Here is an 18420-nt window from a genome sequence, read left to right as displayed (position 1 = left end):
TTACCCTACTTGCAAAAGAACTAGTAGTACATATAAAGAGGAAAAAAAGACTGAGGAAAATAAAGATGCCTAGAAACACAGCATGAATTTATTCTACTGACTTTATATTTGTCTTTAAAATGCTTAAACAGTCACATTATGCTCTTCCTTCTTGTAAGAGTTTTGCAACACCTTGTTCTCTTCTTTAGACTGTCAGACACACAGCCAGGACTGAGAATCGACTTTATACTTTTAGGGCACTTTTTGTCTGAAGTGTTCATTAACAGTGTTATACACACTAACAACATCAGTCTTAACGCCTTTAAGAAGCACCTAACCCCTACTGGAGGGTGTTCTTTTCTCTTGTGCTTATCAGAGGTAATGTAGATAGAAACTCCAAGGCAGTAGCAATGGATTACTTCAGGGCTGTACATAAGAAGTGGAGACAGCAAACTTGGGAGGATCTGCTCCTGTTAAGGTGAACTACAAAAACTATAAAAAAGAAAAACAAACTAAAAAAAAAAAAAAAAAAAAAAAAAAAATCAAGATTCTATAAACCACAAATTTTAGCTCATGGAAACAGTCTTGATTAAAAACCTAAATATCCTCTCTGGCAACAACAAAGTAACCGATTTCCGAATATTTAGGTCCAGGAATTGCCTAAGAACAAAAGATAATTTTACTTATATGCAAGGAGATAGCCACAGAAGTCCTGTTTATTCATCAGGCTTATTAACTATATTGGATTTGTACTCCAGACAATTCAACATCATGATGTCTCATGTACTTGAAAAAAACAACGCAGTATTTAGAAAGTGGCAAATCCTAAAGAAATCCCAATGTACAGGTGCAGTTCAACAGGACAGCTCAGCACCCCAAGCCCAGGGCTGGCCTGGGTGCTCCCCTGCCCGGTGACCAGCACCATTCCAGTCTCCTCTGATCTTCTGCTGGTGGTTCCCTCAACCAAACCAGCTCACTATGGCCTCACAAGTTCCCTTTCCTTCTGTCAGATCAGCTTTTCTGCCTCGTTAGTGAGCTGTCCTCAGTTCAGCAGGGATACAGTTAATTTTCACATGAGGCTGGGAGGGGACACAGCCAGGACAGCTGACCCAAACAAGCCAGAGGGATATTCATCGAATCATAGAATCATTTTGATTGGATGAAACCCTCAAGATCATCGAGTCCAACCATAACCTAACGCTGGCACTGAACCACGTCCCTAAGAACCTTGTCTAAACATCTTTCAAAGCCCTCCAGGGATGGTGACTCCACCACTTCCCTGGGCAGCCTGTTCCAATGCCTGACCACCCTTTCCATGAAGAAATGTTTCCTCATATCCAATCTGAACCTCCCCTGGTGCAACTTGAGGCCATTTCCTCTCATCCTATCACTTGTTACTTGGGAGAAGAGACCAACCCCCTCCATGCTACCTCCACTCCATGCCATATGATGTCATGCTCAGTATATAAACTGGGGGAGCTGGTGAGGGGACAGGATGACTGCTCAGGAGTGGGCTGAGCATTGGTTTTCTGGGTGGTGAGCAACTGCATTGTGTATCCCTTGCTTTGTATATTCTATTATTGTTATTATTGTTGTTGTTTATCTCTTCCTTTGCTGTCCTGTTAAACTGGTTTTATCCCAACCCATGAATTTTACCCTTTTTTTCCCCTCTACTCTGCCCTGGTGAGGCCACATCTGGAGTTCTGTGTCCAGTTCTGGGCTCCCCAGTTTAAGACAGACAAGGAATTACTGGAGGGAGTCCAGCAATGGGCTACAAACACAATTAGGGGCCTGGAGCATCTTTCTTATGAGGAGAGACTGAGAGAGCTGGGGCTGTTCAGCCTGGAGAAGAGAAGCTGAGAGGGGATCTCATCAATGTTTATAAATATCTCAAGGTGGGTGTCAAGGAGATGGGACCAGACTCCTTTCAGTGGTGCCCAATGACAGGATAAACCTGCTTTAGCAGGTGAGTTGGACTAGACGATCTTCAGAGGTCTAGACTAGATGGTCTTGAGAGGTGATTCTGTGAATTTTTTTTCACAATTCACCTCCCCATCCCACCGGGACAAGGGCGATGAGCAAGCAGCTGCATGGTACTTAGTTACCGGCTGGGGCTAAACCACAACATCAACTGAATGATCTCAATGAGGGATCAGACAAGTACAAAAGATAATGCAAGAAAAAAAACACAAGGCGAGGATGGGACCACTGCCTGTAGGAAGAGCAAGCTGTAAGTGAAATCGGCTGACTACATCGTGCCTTAACATTTATATATATGTAAATACATTAAAAATTATATAAAAATATGTATTTGTTTATATATATTAACAAATATTAATATTAAATTCTTATAATACTACTTGTAAAATAAAAAATATGGTGTTCACTATGATAGTGCTTATTTACTGAATAGGTTATATGTGATTTTCATCTATTCTACAAATACTTGCAAATACTTTTGATATTACTAAAAATACTAAATACTAGTATTAAATGCTAACCAGTCCATGTTCACATCTCATTTTAAAAGTACTTTTAACTTTGATAATTGTTAACCTCTCAAGGTAAATCCAGGGAAAGGAAGAGGTCTATATTAAGATTCAGCCTTAGGAGTCATTTAACCTTATTAATTCCTCATTATTTCACTTCTTCAGGAAGTGCATCAGTGTAACTCAAAAAAATACCTATACTAGATGATCATAATTAAAACTTTAAATTAAATGAAGCAGAAATTGGGATCTAAAACTAAGACTTGGTCAAAGTGGTAGCAGAGGTTAACTACCACCATTCCTACATATAAAACACCTGCGCCTTGTACAGCACCGTAAAATGCATGTGCAGCCATCACGCTGTTTTTCATAACACTCTGCAACTACAAAATACCAACTTTTCACAACATTTTAACAGCCTGCATATTCACTTCTGAATACCGTAAGCATTTATGTACTTTTTCCTTTAGTCAGCCACAAGTTTATTTGTGGACTTACAGAAATACATCATTGCTAAGTCAATTTTAGTAACTACTTTCTGAAATTACAACAGCCACCCTGTGCAGGATAGAAGCAGAGTTTCAAGGTAAGCCACAGAACCAGTTTTAAACCGGCTAGGCGAGATAGACAAAATCATGCTAAGAAAGAGCAACAAGCATGTAACGAAAGTTTTATGAGGGCTAACATTAAAGCTGTTTTGCAAGTGGTGAAATTAATCATGCATAGGTTCCTACACCCCATCTCTACTTCTTTCTGTGCAAAAAATCCTAATTCCTCCCAAGCCTCCTATGCCCACCTTTCTCTGCATTTTCACCAGTTCCCTTCCTGTGGTACCAAGTCTGAAAATCAGCTTGTATTCCTCGTTTGTCCCGTCTATTGGTCAAAAGCAACACGGCCACGTAGTTGTTTCTGAGCTAGAGTGCACCACGAGGTCAGCTGGCAGGTAAACCAAAATAATAACCATTAATCTGGAGACACAATCTGCTACTTCAGGTCTCTCTCTGCTACTGAGTTACTAATATTCACAAAAGTTATAAAAGCTTAATGAGATCTCTAAAACTGTCAAATGATCAGATACTGGCCAACAGCTTCAAAAACTGGAAGGGCAGGTTAACATTCAATGTGAGCACATCAGTGCAGTTGCCCAAGGAACTAGACTAGCAATGCAGGGCTTTACTTAGCAGAGACAATAATTTCTGGTTATTCTTTGTTTAGGACATTATTTTCAGATGAGCCTCATCTGTTTGCATATTAACTTTACACGGTAACTTAGGAAGTACAAAGCAAGTCTAAATTTTAACACACTCAAGTCCAAATACTACCTTAAGTTACTACATTTACTGTAGAAGATGCACTAACATACAAAATGTTTTACCATGAAGTAGTGACAAAGCTACTACACTAAGAAATCATTGAAATTTTAAACATATTAACAAGAATTCAAGTTCCATTTTCAGTCAAGAATCTTAAAAATTCAAGCTCTAGGGAACCAAATCACACCTAGACCGCCATCCAGAACTTTCACCTACCTACAGTAAAATATGGAGATGCGGCTTTCATTACACTCAAGAGATTAGTCAAACTGGGATATGCTAGAACAAGAAAATAAATTAATTTCCATTTGAGAAGCCTTTACAGAGAGCAGTCTATCCACTGCTTCCTCCCATTTATAGCAAAAGAGGTCTAACAATTCCACTGCACTCAACTTGCTCCCTCAAGTAACTGGGTCTCAAACCATTTAAACCTTTTAATGACTAAAAATAGTACTTCAGTTTCAACCCAGAAACTTACTACTTAACAGTACATATCATAAAAATGTTCTGGGACTAGAAAGAGAAATGTATGATACCAGCATCGTACTTAAAAACTGAGGAATTAATAATGCAATTGCAGAAGTAGGAACCAATGCACTGAACTCGAAGCTCCTAATGAAATACTGGCACTGAAGCAAACGCACTCACATGCTGAGAGAACGCAGAGAATACAAATTAATAAAACCTTAAATCACATCAGAAATTGCCTGAAAGCATATCAAAGCCACGAAGAAAAAAGCAAGCACAGAAGAATCAAAAAAATGAGTTTACACAGTGTCAGGAAGTACAAAGAGGTAAACAAAATTCAGCGCAGCTCTATTGATCTAACAGAAATGAGAGACCCACCAAACTCCTGCTGTGATCCGGAACAATCAACCCAGCACAGATTCTTCTGGAAAGCACTTTCAATAAGAACGAGTAAGGAAATAATTGAAGTTAACAGGATATTACCTGTGGTCTAGACTGGCAAAACTTAGTCTTCCGTATCTTTGGATTCAAGATTAAAACAGAATGTGACAGCTAAATGAGTACTGCAAATCAGCTGTTGAGCTAAGATTCAACAGCGACGGTCTTGCAGAGGTAGTGGGGCAAACTCAGGTAACATATCGTCACTGAAACCTGCCAAATTATGGTAGCGATATATCTAGAAACCAAATCTAAAATTACTAAGTAAATAAAGCAATAAAATAAATACAGCTGCATAGTTATCTCTATGTTTTTCTCCTATGTATGAAAAGGAGAAAGATGGAAAAAGCATTTATTATTATACATTCAAGAACAAGCTACAACACACACTGACATACAATATTACCTGTAGTCTCTTCCATATCCATCCCTAAATTTGAAAATAATAATTTGATACTAACAAAGCCGTATTTATAACATTTAGAGACAAGTCCCTAGGTTTTGGAAGAAAGCAAACTAGAAATCAATGAATAAAACTGACTTCTTTCCTCTCAATCTATCCTCTTAGCAAAGAAGTGCCTACACCAATCCAGTCTCTCAGCATGACTGAAGGACACACAGACAAAGGGAGACCTCACCGATAAGGCTTTGCCTTCAGGCACATCACAGGGACCAGCCAGCTAAAGCATGATATCACAGAATGACAGAATACCAAATTGGAAGGGATCATCTGGTCCAACCTTTCTTGGCAAAAACACAGTCTAGACGGACAGCCCAGCACCCTGTCCAGCCGAATCTTAAAAGCATCCAACATTGGGGAATCCACCACTTTCCTGAGGAGGCTGGAGAGGGTCCAGAGGAGCCACAGGAATGATCCGAGGCTGGAACAGCTCTGCTGGGAGGACAGGCTGAGAGAGTTGGGGTTCTTCAGCCTGGAGAAAAGAAGGCTCCAGGGAGACCTTATTGTGGCCTTTCCATACTTGAAAGGGGCCTGTATGCAAGATGGGGATGGACTTTTTATCAGGGCCTGTTGTGATAGGACAAGTGGTGATGGTTTTAAACTAAAAGAGGGGAGATTCAGGCTAGACACAAGGAAGAAATTTTTTACACTGAGGGTGGTGAAACACTGGCCCAGGTTGCCCAGAGAGGTGGTGGATGCCCCATCCCTGGAGACATCCCAGGCCAGGCTGGACGGGGCTCTGAGCAACCTGAGCTGGTGAAGATGTCCCTGCTCGTGGCAGGAGTGGCACTGGATGACCTTTGAAGGTCCCTTCCAACCCAAACTGTTCTACGATTCTATGAAGGCAGGAAACAGTCCCATTTGGAGATCATTCCCCAGGTGAGCCAGGGGAGAGTCAAACCAGCCAACAAATGAGTTTACAACAGCCAACAACCAGCATACTGAAGGGAGGGGGCAAGGGTTTTTGTTTTTTCTGGTTTTTGGGGTTTTTTTGGTTGGTTGGTTTGGTTTTGGGGGGTTTTTTTTGGTTGTTTCTTTGTTTTGTTGTTTGTTTTTTGTTTTTTGGGGTTTTTTTAAGAAACTTGAATCTCCTGGTCAAGAGAGTTGGGCAGGGAAAAACTTAATGAAATATAACAAGGGCAAGTGTAGAGTCTTACATCTGGGCAGGAACAACCCTGGGTTCCAGTATAAGTTGGGGAACCACCTGTTGGAGAGTAGTGTAGGGGAAAGGGACCTGGGGGTCCTGGTGGACAGCAGGATGACCATGAGCCAGCACTGTGCCCTTGTGGCCAGGAAGGCCAATGGCATCCTGGGGTGTATTAGAAGGGGGGTGGTTCGTAGGTCGAGAGAGGTTCTCCTTCGCCTCTACTCTGCCCTGGTGAGACCTCATCTGGAATATTGTGTCCAGTTCTGGGCCCCTCAGTTCAGGAAGGACAGGGAACTGCTGGAGAGAGTCCAGCACAGGGCCACGAAGATGCTGAAGGGAGTGGAGCATCTTCCATGTGAGGAAAGGCTGAGGAGCTGGGGCTCTTTAGCTTGGAGAAGAGGAGGCTGAGGGGTGACCTCATTAATGTTGATAAATATGTAAAGGGTGAGTGTCACGAGGATGGAGCCAGGCTCTTCTCAGTGACAACCAATGAAAGGACAATGGGCAATGGGTACAAACTGGAACGCAGGAGGTTCCACTTAAATATGAGAAAAAACTTCTTCATAGTAAGGGTGACGGAGCACTGGAACAGGCTGCCCAGAGAGGTTGTGGAGTCTCCTCTAGAGACATTCAAAACCCACCTGGATGCTTTCCTGTGTAACCTCATCTATGTGTTCCTGCTCCAGCGGGGGGATTGGACTGGATGATCTTTTGAGGTCCCTTCCAATCCCTGACATTCTGTGATTCTGTGAAGAGAATGTCTGCAGAACTCCTCAGCGCACTGCTGGTCTGAACAGCCCAAGGCAACCACAACCCAGCAGCCCTGGTAACACAGGATGAGTACGAACCATCTTCTATCACTGTCATCTCCAAGTTCATTGACTTTTTGAGTAAGGGGTGACAGAACATCCAAACCACAACCACACCTTTCATTTTCTGAAAAATACTCCATCTGCTTTGCCACAGGTTCAGCTGTATTAAAACACAGGTATGCAGACATGAATATTTGAGTTTTCCACCATGGTCAGACTTGCTCTCCTTGCTGTACATTTTGTGGGTCACACCTTGCTTCTGACTAACTCTACCACACCCTGAAAGTCAGCGCAATTGCTCATACGACTTCACAAATCAGACGTGAGAGTTTTCAACCTAGTGTCTTAAACCTTCCAGCATCTATGTTTTTCTCTTTTCTATGACCTATGCCCATGTCTAAGACATCAAATTAAGACACACTGACATTCAATCTTCAACTGATCAATCATGCTGCTTCACATTTTGTTAAAAGCACAAACTATTTTAATTAGTTTTTCTTTTTGACTCACTGAACAAGCACCTTGAAATTTACTTTTGTCTTAATAAAAACAAAATAAACATTTTCAATAAATCAGCTACAGGTTTTCAAAAACCTCTACTTATAAACTTTGGTCAATTCTTAGCTTCTAATATTTAAAAGCAACTTTTTCCTCTCCATTTGACACACTGAAAAGACAACAATGACTTCAGATATCTCTCAATTTTATTTTTACTAACTTCGGACAAATTGAATCCAGGTCCTCCAGTTACTTCTACTGTAATTTTAAAAGTATCTTGTGAACAACATCTTCTCAGATGTCCCAGAATATTCATAATCTGGATTAATATTTAGAAGTATGTGTGAAAAACACATCTGCAGTTCATGCAAAGTTCTTGTGGAAATAGGCTGCCCATTAAAAGAAATAAAATACATACCGAGGGATATTTAACGCATTTAATAAACACTTTTATCCCACTGGGATAAAAAAGATAAAAGTTGTCTCTCCAAGACAAAACTTTTATTCACGAAAAAATGTGATGAGGTCCCCAGTGTACCAAGTAGTTAAGCTGATTACTCACCTTTGCCCTCAGATAACTATACAGTTAACAAATAACTTGCTTTTTCTGCATTCAAACTATAACATCATCTCAAAAATACCAATAAAATACACCAAAAGCATTCTCTCTCTCTATATCCAGTGATTCTGGATAAACCACTTATGTATCAGTTTCTGCAAAGGTAAAAACTATGGATTTAGACATTAACTTCTACAAACTTATTGCGTTAAAGATCTATTGATGAAACTTAAGTAAGAGTTAGGTATCCTTCCTAATGCATTTCTGGGCTAGGCGTACAAAGCAATTAAAAAAAAAAAATCAAAAGAGTTCATAATCTCATTGAGTTTTTTTTTTCTTATTTGGTTCCAAGTTCTAGTCACTAGCTCAAACAAATTTTCTACCATGACTGCAATGTGATTTGACCAGAATGTAGCAAATCCCCTTTTAATTTTTTTTTTTTTTTTTTTTTTTTTTTTTTTTTTTTAAAAGTTCACCACTTTCACAGAATCAGAGAGTGGCTGGGGTCAGAAGGGACCTCTGGAGATCATCCAGTCCAACCCACCTGCCAAAGCAGGTTCACCAGAGCAGATCACGCAGGAATGTGTCCAGGCGGGTTTGAATGTCTCCAGAGAAGGAGACTCCACAGCCTCTCTGGGCAGCCTGGTCCAGGGCTCTGGCACCTCATGTTTAGATGGAACCTCCTGTGCTTCAGTCTGTGCCCGTTGCCCCTCATGAAGCTCTATAGCATCTTCACCCCCCTCCCCCCTCCACAAAAAAAAGGACTAAAGCTGTCCTTTTGCTCCATACAAACATTCAGTGGCTGAAACGGTCCCGTCAGCATGTTCAACCGAGGGACCACACCTTGCCTTACGCATCTGCACGCTGTCTCGATTTCAGGATGACACACTGCTCTGCCCACTCTCCCCACCAGCAACACAACCTCCTCTCCCCGCCCCACCTCACCCCATTATTTTCCTGGCAAATGCCCTCAGCTCCTCTTCCACAACAGGCTGGCCGACCTGCCTGGTGGGAAGAGGCAAGACCTGACGCACTTGTCCATGGCAAGAAGGCAACATGACTCAACTCCAGGTCGCGGCGCCATCCAGCAGACTGAATTCATGTCGGTACACGATGCGCTGCTGCACGCTAAACGCCTGCCTTTGCGTCCTAAAAATCCTGTGTAAGCACACTGCCTGTGCCTTCACACGACAAGAAGGTGCAAAAAAATGTATTTAGATTAAAGCACATTAACTACCTCACTAAGAACTAAGTTTCATTAAGGACCTCACATGTTTATCTTACTGATATCTCAAAAGAGACAAAGTTGGCTTAAAAGAACCCAACTCCTGGTCACAGTTTTCTTAATTTCCGTTTGTTTGCACACAGTCATTTACCAAACATTGGTTCTCCGCGGGTGTTAAGGAAAAATAACAAGATTCATGCTTAAGTGCTTGATGATCTTGGAATAAACAGTTATTAATGCTGTATTTCATTGGTGATAATGATAGTAAAGAATGCCTCAATTGCAGAGTGATCTAAATTCTTTTAACATTCAGTTTATGTGTGGCTTTTTCCAGTAAACAATGCTTACATCAACCCTTAAGAATACAGAGAACACCATCACCTAGAATTTTTCAGAAGAATAAATTCTTCCTGACTCATTCAGGTGAAAAAACATTTTTTTGCATGAGAAGATCTGCTTTCATCCTTTCAACAGATTTCCACTTTATTTTCTAGAACTCTCCAATTCTAGAATTCAGGTTATTTCATAAATGCGAAAGCTTTTGAGAAAGGTTAAAAGTTTACAAGTGAAAAATACAAACCGCTACCTACAACACTGTTTATTGCATATTTTCACACTCACAAGCACTCCCCTTGTCTGTAATAGGAAAAGGTACCTGTTCAGATCGAGGTTGAGAGTCTTTCAATGGCTTTTGATCTGACATCCAAAAAACTCTTGCAATCTATGGGCTACCTGTAGGTTGGTTTCAGCTGGACCAGTAACCTGATCCAGTTGATCAAATGTCCAGGCAAGTGTTAATATTGGCAAGTCACTTCGCTTTCAGAGCTGCACAGATAACAGCTGGCAGCACATGTGGAATCGCACACCTTCAGAAGAGCAACTCTACTGAGAAGAGGTCTCTGTTCGCTATACAGGGGTCCACACCTCACTCAGATGCTTTTCTAGAAGATCCACACATGGGAAGTTTTTAAAACCACTGACCTTCCTAATTTGACTCTGAAGGAATACTGAAAGCAACACGTTTTTAGTCAGAATCATATTAACCATTTCCCTGAGTTTTAGATTCTGTTAACCAAGACTTTTAAAACAAAAATTATATTTATGTGAGCATTTGAGAACTATTACAATTCAGATGTGGAAAAAAAAAAAAATCAAAACATTCAGACAAGAACCTTTTTCGCCTACCCTAAGTCCTCAAAAATCCATCTTGTTCCTGCTGAACAACCCCATCCCAAACAAAGTCCGGAGGACACAGCCCCATTTTAGTGCTACTATAAACCTAAATAAAGAAGCAGAATTATCTGAATGAGGACAGCAAGCAGGAGAGCAGAGAGAACCCTTGGACCAAAGGGCTCCCCAAGGTTTGGACATGACCAGGTACTTGACTCAGTGAACTAAGCAGGGAAGTGTCTGTAGCAAGTGAAGCCAACAGGAACATGGTTTTTTCTGTGGAAAAAAAAGTAGGATTAAAAGTACTTCTGTATCTCTACTACAATGCACTTAAAGACAGTATTTCAAAAGAAAAAAAAAATGTAATATGAAATCTTAAGATTCATGTATTGAAATTTAAATCATAATAAAAACAACACTCAAGGTCTGAAAGAGAAATCAGAGAAATAATAGAAGGTGGTTATTAAGTATTTGGAATGAGGGATTACTGAAGCATGGCAACAAATTTCAATCCAAGTAATCTCTTCCACATGTACAGAAAGAACAGCTTCTTCATTTCAGGTTATTTAAATAGCTCAGTTCAACTACTTATCCATTTAAAATTAAGCAATTGACTGGAGGTTGGAGAAAAGCAAAAAGCTCACTTCCCAAATTATGAAAACGCCCAAACTGAAGCATCTGCTCTGAGTGGACGCAAACTTTTCACCGAAGCTTTAGTTAGGTTATTAACATACACTACTAGAAGCATAAAGATAAAACCACAAAAATTCAGAACAGGCCACAAAAACTACAGAACTTGGACAAGCTCGTAAATTCTGTATTTGTGGCAGGAGTGCTAAAGCTACCTCCTTTATACCTAGTTCAACTAGAGCTGAAGCTATTATAGCACACACATACTCTGTAGTGCAAAATGAAAAAGGTTACAGAAGATAATACATTAATCTTGCAACTGCTTGAAAAGTGGCCTGTTTTAATAGCTACCAAGCAAGAAGAAATTAAATTTATTCAGGAAAAGAGTCCAAGAAAGTATAAATGCAAAACAACACTTCAACAATTTAAAGCAAAATTAATGGTTAAAATAAACTATGAAAATCACAAAGGTAATAAAGACAATATTTCAAGAGTAAAGTCAGAGGTGGAAAAATTGTTTAGAAAAAGCAGCAAAGCATGAAGAATACCAAAAAAAAGGAGAGAAAATGATAAGATGAAAAAGGCTGAAAAAATATTGTCAGCTCTCTCTGCAATAAGTGGGTTCATGAGTGATACTACTCACACACAAAGTCATATATTTAGAGCTAAAATATCTAATAAATGATCAGCATCCATTAAAATAGTCACGGCCACAAAGCAAGAGCAGTGAAAGCTTCAGCTCGCTGATGCCTACTTGCCGGATGCTTTGGTTTGAGAAATGTTTTATAAAATTTTATGCAGAAATCATCTAAAGCATCATCAGATCGGAATGAAAACTTTTCCACAGTACACCAAATACTCAACAATTTAGGGCAGGAGGTGCAAAACTATTCCACATCCAACTGAAACTACAGGGGGATGGAAATGATGAGAATGTAATTACCTGAGCTAATTATCTTGCATAACCCCAAGCCGTACGCCACTCTTGCAAAACCATCATGGGATCTCTTGTGGCAATGGGTTAAGCCTTCTGCTTTAAGTTTTAACTGAGAGACAGTAGTTGGGAAAAGCAGCGTTTATTAATATTACTTTGGGACAAGCCAAATATCTGGAGGAAGCAACGCAGCACATCAAATATCAACAAGTTGACATTCCTGAGTATGCTTTGGAGGTCTCATTCACTCCTTCCACAGACTGGAGGGCTGGGCAGAGAAGAACCTCATGAAATTCAACAAGGGCAAGTGCAGGGTCCTGCGCTGGGGAGGAACAACCCCAGGCACCAGTACAGGTCAGGGGCAGATCTGCTGGAAACCAGCTCTGCAGAGAAGGACTTGGGAGTTCTGGTCGACAACAGGTTGACCATGAGTCAACAAGGTGCCCTGGTGGCCAAGAAGGCCAATGGTACCTGTGGTGCATCAGGAAAAGTGTGAGCAGCAGGTGGAGGGAGGTTGCTCCTCCCCCTCTGCTCTGCCCTGGTGAGGCCACATCTGGAGTTGTGTGTCCAGTTCTGGGCTCCCCAGTTTAAGAAGGACAAGAAACTACTGGAGGGAGTCCAGCGAGGGCTGTGAAGATGATGAGGGGTCTGGAGCATCTTTCTTATGAGGAGACACTGAGAGAGCTGGGGCTGTTCAGCCTGGAGAAGAGAAGCTGAGAGGGGATCTCATCAATGTTTATAAATATCTCAAGGTGGGTGCCAAGAGAATGGACCAGACTCTTCAGTGGTGTCCAACGACAGGATGAAGGGCAATGAGCACAGACTGAAGCACAGGAGGTTCCATCTAAACATGAGGAGAAACTTCTGTCCTTTGAGGAGCCAGAGCCCTGGACCAGGCTGCCCAGAGAGGCTGTGGAGTCTCCTTCTCTGGAGACATTCAAACCCGCCTGGACACGTTCCTGTGTGATCTGCTCTGGTGAACCTGCTCTAGCAGGTGGGTTGGACTGGATGATCTCCAGAGGTCCCTTCCGACCCCAACCACTCTGTGATTCTGTGTGAGACTCTGATTAGTCCACAGGTTGCTTCCTCATCAGGCCCTGGACCAGTGGGACAGCAGAGACAACCAGCACCGAGCAGGATGCGCGACCGCCACCCAAACAAACCATGTACCCACCAGCGGTGTCCACACTTCTGATAGCAGCCCAGACTCATTTGGCAAGATACACAGGGAGAATGCAAACTCGGGACATCCCCTTTGGAAACACGGAAGGATTACAAATGCTGACTGTACCGTATTTTGACAGAAACTTGGACATCGATTGCTTCCAACAATTGCTCAATTTCCCACTGTTCACAGATGGATTAATATCACGCCACCGAGGAACAGACTGCACGATCCGGTTTAGATCACTGATTTTCTCCTGCTAAGTCCCAAAAGAGCAGCAGACCACTAAAGCAGAAAGAACCCGACATTTGATTACGCACCGAAAAGATGAGCTTTCTTGGGAATCTGCCTTTAACTGAAATTGTTCAGAATACGTTCACGAGGCTCTGTATTTCAGGATGTATTTCGAAGGACTGTAAAAGCATTAGCCTCTGCACCTTTATCGATGTTACTGTAAACTTGAACAGTAAGACAATGCAGTTCTTTAAAAACACAGGTATTTGAGAGGAGCTTTTTTTTTCCCTGAAGAGTTTTGCACGTGGGTGGCCATCAAAAGTAATTTTTCTAGCGTAAGAAAACTTCAACTTTTTCTATAGTTTCATTCTAAACCACAGAACATTCAGAAAACTGTAAGACACTTTGCAAAGAAGACAAAGAAAATAGGCTAATATGAATCAGGCTCTTCCGTAAAGGAAAATTTAATTTTTTAGAAAGCTGTAAGGGGTATGCTTAAATCTAATATTTTGAGAGAAATAATAATAATTTTTTAAAGTTCGTTTTCTACATTTTTGCATAGCTGACCATTAAACACTTCTTAAGGAGTAAAACACAGCCATGAGCTTATGCTATGAAAGCTGCGTTATCACCCAGAAATTAGAAAAAATATATTTACTGTTACAGGCTGACAAATTACAGCAAGAGACGCTGAAATATATCGGTATTACAGGGCACAAAAATGCTGCTCAGCTTCATACTTTCCCACGCTGCAGCACTCGATGTCAACCCCCTACTCCGTGTTTGCTCCTATTAGCAATTAGGTACAATGGAGAGCTCTGGGTTGCCAGCGAGTAAGTCGGACGATGCCGACAGTCCTACTTTTAGCCAGGATCGCGTGTTACAGGGCCCTCAAGTAGCTTTTAAGGCACTGCTAATGCTTTCTTGGCTAATTAAATTAAGCTAATCTTGATATACATTTCTAAAATGTCTAACTAATATGCTGAAGCGATTTGAGAGCGTTTATTTCACAAGAAGTTCATTAGTTTTCTTGATGGACGTTTTTGATTTGTGTTTTGAGGTGACTGAGAAAAATCATTTCAATCGCCAAACGTTAGCAACAATCACAACTCAATATCTGAAAACATCAGACATTAATAAATCTAGAGCACAAATTTAACCAGCTGTGGTCACAGTATCCTCAATTCTTTCATAGTGTGAATGAAGTCAACTGGATTTATAAGCCTTGTGTTACAATTATATCTTTCTGAAAACTTTGGATGGTTTTGATGCACTTTTCTTGTCAGAATGCTTTAGTATAAAGCCATAACACTGCCCAAATTTTAATGTTAGAAAGGAAGAAAAATACATAGAATTTATATAAAGATAGAAATATAAATTTATGTAGGGACAGCTCCAGTTTCTATTAAATAGTGTATAAATCAATCCTAGAAGCAGGAAGAAAACATAGCCTAGTTTTTCCTCTCCGTACCCTCTCTATGCACTCTGCTATGACATCATTTCAGAGAATAAACTTCTTGCCTCCTTGATCCATTTAGTGAGGGATTTTGTTCATTTTAATCTGGCTTCTGGTCAGTGGGCACACACGTATTGATCCCAGTCACTGAACGCGTGCTTGCCAGTCAATAGTTCAAAACAGTTTACTTTTCACGAACTGACGTCATTGCTTTCTCCAAGATGAGCGAGTGCTACAGAGGGAATACGGAGAATACGATAGAGGCATTTAGACTATTAAGGCCTATTTCCACAGGACGTGTGTTGCTTCCAGATTGTGATCAAGCAAAAATGGACACTATTAATATATAACTCAACATAATGTTGAGCTGGAAGACTAGAAACTTAACGCAAGTTCTTGGGAGAGGAGGGATTCAAGCCTATCCTTGTACATGTATGCAAAAAAACCCCACCTACGTGTACCAGAAAAAGCCAGGAGGAAAAAAGAGAAAAGGAAGATAAATAGATGTAAAAGAGGTAGAAGGCAACTCCTAGCCACTCATCTGGCCTAATCAGCATCTTGCAGGATGCCATTAGACAACTAACTCAGGTTTTGTTGCTAATAAAGAATAAATAGATGATCTTTTCAAATTACATTCTGAAAGGTAATTACAGGCATCGCCACGGAAGAGCATTTCTCTGGGAGTCCAAGTCAGAACCTCCACGTAAGAAAATCAAGTCCCACAGTGCAAATAAGAACCGTCCCAGCTCTGCCAGAGCTCCAAACTCCCGCTGCCCATTAACCCCATTAACCGCTGGTGGAAAGGCAGTTTCCTGATGGGACACACCAAAGGTTTAAAAAGGACAAGCTGTTCCAGTCAACTTCGAAAAAAATAAATACAACTGCATGAAAACGATCCCAGTACAGAACGCAGCTCCACTATCTGTCTCCTGACAGTCACGTCCAAAAGCAAAGGCTTTGTCTTCCTACTGCTGCACTTATTCATGTTCTAATCACTGAAATCCTTCTCTGGCGCTACTTCAAGAAGCTTCAGGAGCTCAGAAACATGGTGTATCGCTGACAAATTCTTACATCTGAACAATAAAAACAGTTGTACAAAGATAACTTTAAAATATGATGGGAGAGATATATATTTCAATATTCACCGGGGGGGAGGGAAATCAGGGATAACTTCTGCTCATCTTTCACAATCACATCTTTAAAAATAAAAATATATATCTACCTCAAACACATGAGATTTGCTGTGAAGTGAGACAAGTCCATTCCCACACACCAAAATATACACTTAACTTCAGAAAAAAATGCTTTTTTGAAACATGGGCAATATCCTGGGATGTGTTTACAGATTTTACGACAATATTTTACACAATCTCCTTTCCTTGCACCATGTTAATAGCATAATTTAAAGATTTTAATGATTTGCAGTATAAAAATACAATTAATAGATTAACGATATTTGGAAAGAAGCTCAGTCTATATTCTTTTAGCTGCAGTAAACTCCCTGCAAAGCAAGCCAGTAAGGGTTACGCCAAACTTTGCCTCGCAAACCACAAGACCCATGATATGAATAAATAGAAACTGCACACTAGAACAAGTAGAGCAGCTTTTTACAGCCATGGTGTTGCATCCCCATGAGTCTAACGAAATTAAACAAGGAAGAAATAGGGGACAACAAGCAGAAGTAAGATGTGGGGAAGGGAAGAACTGTGAAGCATGAAAGAAGCACAGAGGGAATAAAATATCTAGTCAGTACTATCTTTTTTTGTTAGTATTTTAAAACTGAAAGTATGGGGCAGAAGATCTTCTGACAATTCCAGGTGTCATCCTTCTGATCTGCCTCTCGCTGTTACTGCTGTTTTTCTTCTTGTCTGGTGAAGTTCCTTGTTAGCAGAGCCTGGGACACAGTCAGTTGGTGCCTGACTGGCAAACGCTTTGACCCTCAATTTTCACTTCCATATTTACACTGTGTTTAAAATACATATGCAGATCAGGCAAGTATAGCCACTAGTTCAAGTCTTTAAAGCAATACATAAAATTTTAACAGGAAGACGAAGAAGAAAAAAACCTGCCTGTATTTTAAGAAATGCAGCTGTGGTCAACAAATCTGTTTAGAGACAACAAGGGAAAAAAAAAAAAAAAACAGTCTCCCGATTTCCTTCTTACAATTTACCGAATGTTAGTTTTCCAAATCAGGCTGCAGGACTCACTTGCCATGAGAGCGCACGAGCAAAGCTATTACAAGAAGTTACGCTGGGAAAGCGTTCAGCTTAAACCCGCCGGCAAAATTACATCCTCCCCCCTTGCGGGGTTTAGTTGCGGCGGGGAGGGGGGAGGCATAAAAACGGGAGCGCTTTTCCAAACATCAGCTTTCTCCCGCCGAAGCCGCCGCGAACACCCGCTTCAGCCGAACTGAGGTCATTTGGGGAAAGAAAAAGAAAAGAAAAAAACACCCGGCAGCAGCGGGGAAGGCGGATTGCGAAGTTGCTGCAGGCGCAGCTCCCAACTTTTGTCTGGCAGGCGCGCAGTGCCGGGCGCGGCCGCAGGGGGAGCCCCGCGGCCCCCGGCCCCCCGCCCGCCGGCCCTGCCGGCCCCGGCCCGGCGCGCACACCGGCGGCAGCACCGCAGCAACTTCGCCTCCCGCGTCCCCGGCCGCCCCCGGCCCCTGGCAGCGGCCCGCGCCTGTCGCCGAGCCAGCGGAGACCGCCCTCCCCACGCCGAGCGGGGGAACCCGGCTGGGAGCCGGCGGGTGACGCTGCCCCCGCCTCCCCGGTCCCTCCTCACCCCGGGCTCCCCGCCGGCTCCGCCGTCCCTCCTCCTTCCCGCAAGCCGACAGCCGTCTCGGCACCCCCCCCCTGCCCCGCGGCTCCTGTCCCCGCGTCCCCCCCGCCCGGCGGCAGCGGCGCTGTCCCCAGCGACTCCCCGGCCAAGGCCCCTGGCCGCCGCTGCCCCCCCGCCCCGCGCCGCTCCCCGGGAGCGCCCCGCTCCGCTCCTCACCCGCGCTGCCGCCGTCTCCTCCAGCCCGGCCGCATCTGCCTTGGTGCCCCTCTTGGAAGAGCGGGTGCGGGACGAGATGAAATGGCTGCCGGCTCCGGCCGCAGCGGCCGCCGCTTTGCCCAGGGGGCGCAAGGAGCTCTTCCTGGTGTTCACCATGGCCCCGGGGAGGGGGGACACGGGGGCCGGGGCCGCCGCTGCTGCCGCCGCCGCTGCCGGCGCGGAGGGAGGAGGGAGGGCGGACAGGCGGGGGCTCGGGCAGGGAGGGGAAGGGGAGGGAGAGGGGGAAGGGGGGAGGGGGAGGAAGGAGAAAAAGTCCTCTGGGGAAGCCGGTCCGCCGGGCAGAGCCACAGACGGAGCCGCGCCGGCTCCTCCCGTCGCTGCCGCCGCCTCCTCGGCTCAGTCTCGCACTAACTGGCCGCCATTACTGTCCCTTCTCCCTTTCTCTCCTC

The 18420-nt window shown here is 42.9% G+C and overlaps 1 protein-coding gene across 2 annotated transcripts in view; it reads right to left on the bottom strand.

Moving 5' to 3' along the window:
- Positions 1–18410, bottom strand: part of ATAD2B (ATPase family AAA domain containing 2B) — an 85449-nt gene extending 67039 nt beyond the window's left edge. For both annotated transcript variants that reach the window (XM_065631446.1, XM_065631447.1), the window contains exon 1: positions 17972–18410. In XM_065631446.1, the coding sequence (XP_065487518.1) occupies positions 17972–18127 (156 nt within the window). In that variant the 5' untranslated portion in view covers positions 18128–18410. The remainder of the gene's footprint in view (positions 1–17971) is intronic.
- Between the last annotated feature and the right edge of the window lie 10 nt (positions 18411–18420).

This window comes from Caloenas nicobarica, chromosome 3 (assembly GCF_036013445.1).
Source record: "Caloenas nicobarica isolate bCalNic1 chromosome 3, bCalNic1.hap1, whole genome shotgun sequence".
NCBI classification, from domain to species: Eukaryota; Metazoa; Chordata; class Aves; order Columbiformes; family Columbidae; genus Caloenas; species Caloenas nicobarica.
This window is presented reverse-complemented; position numbering and strand designations above follow the sequence as displayed.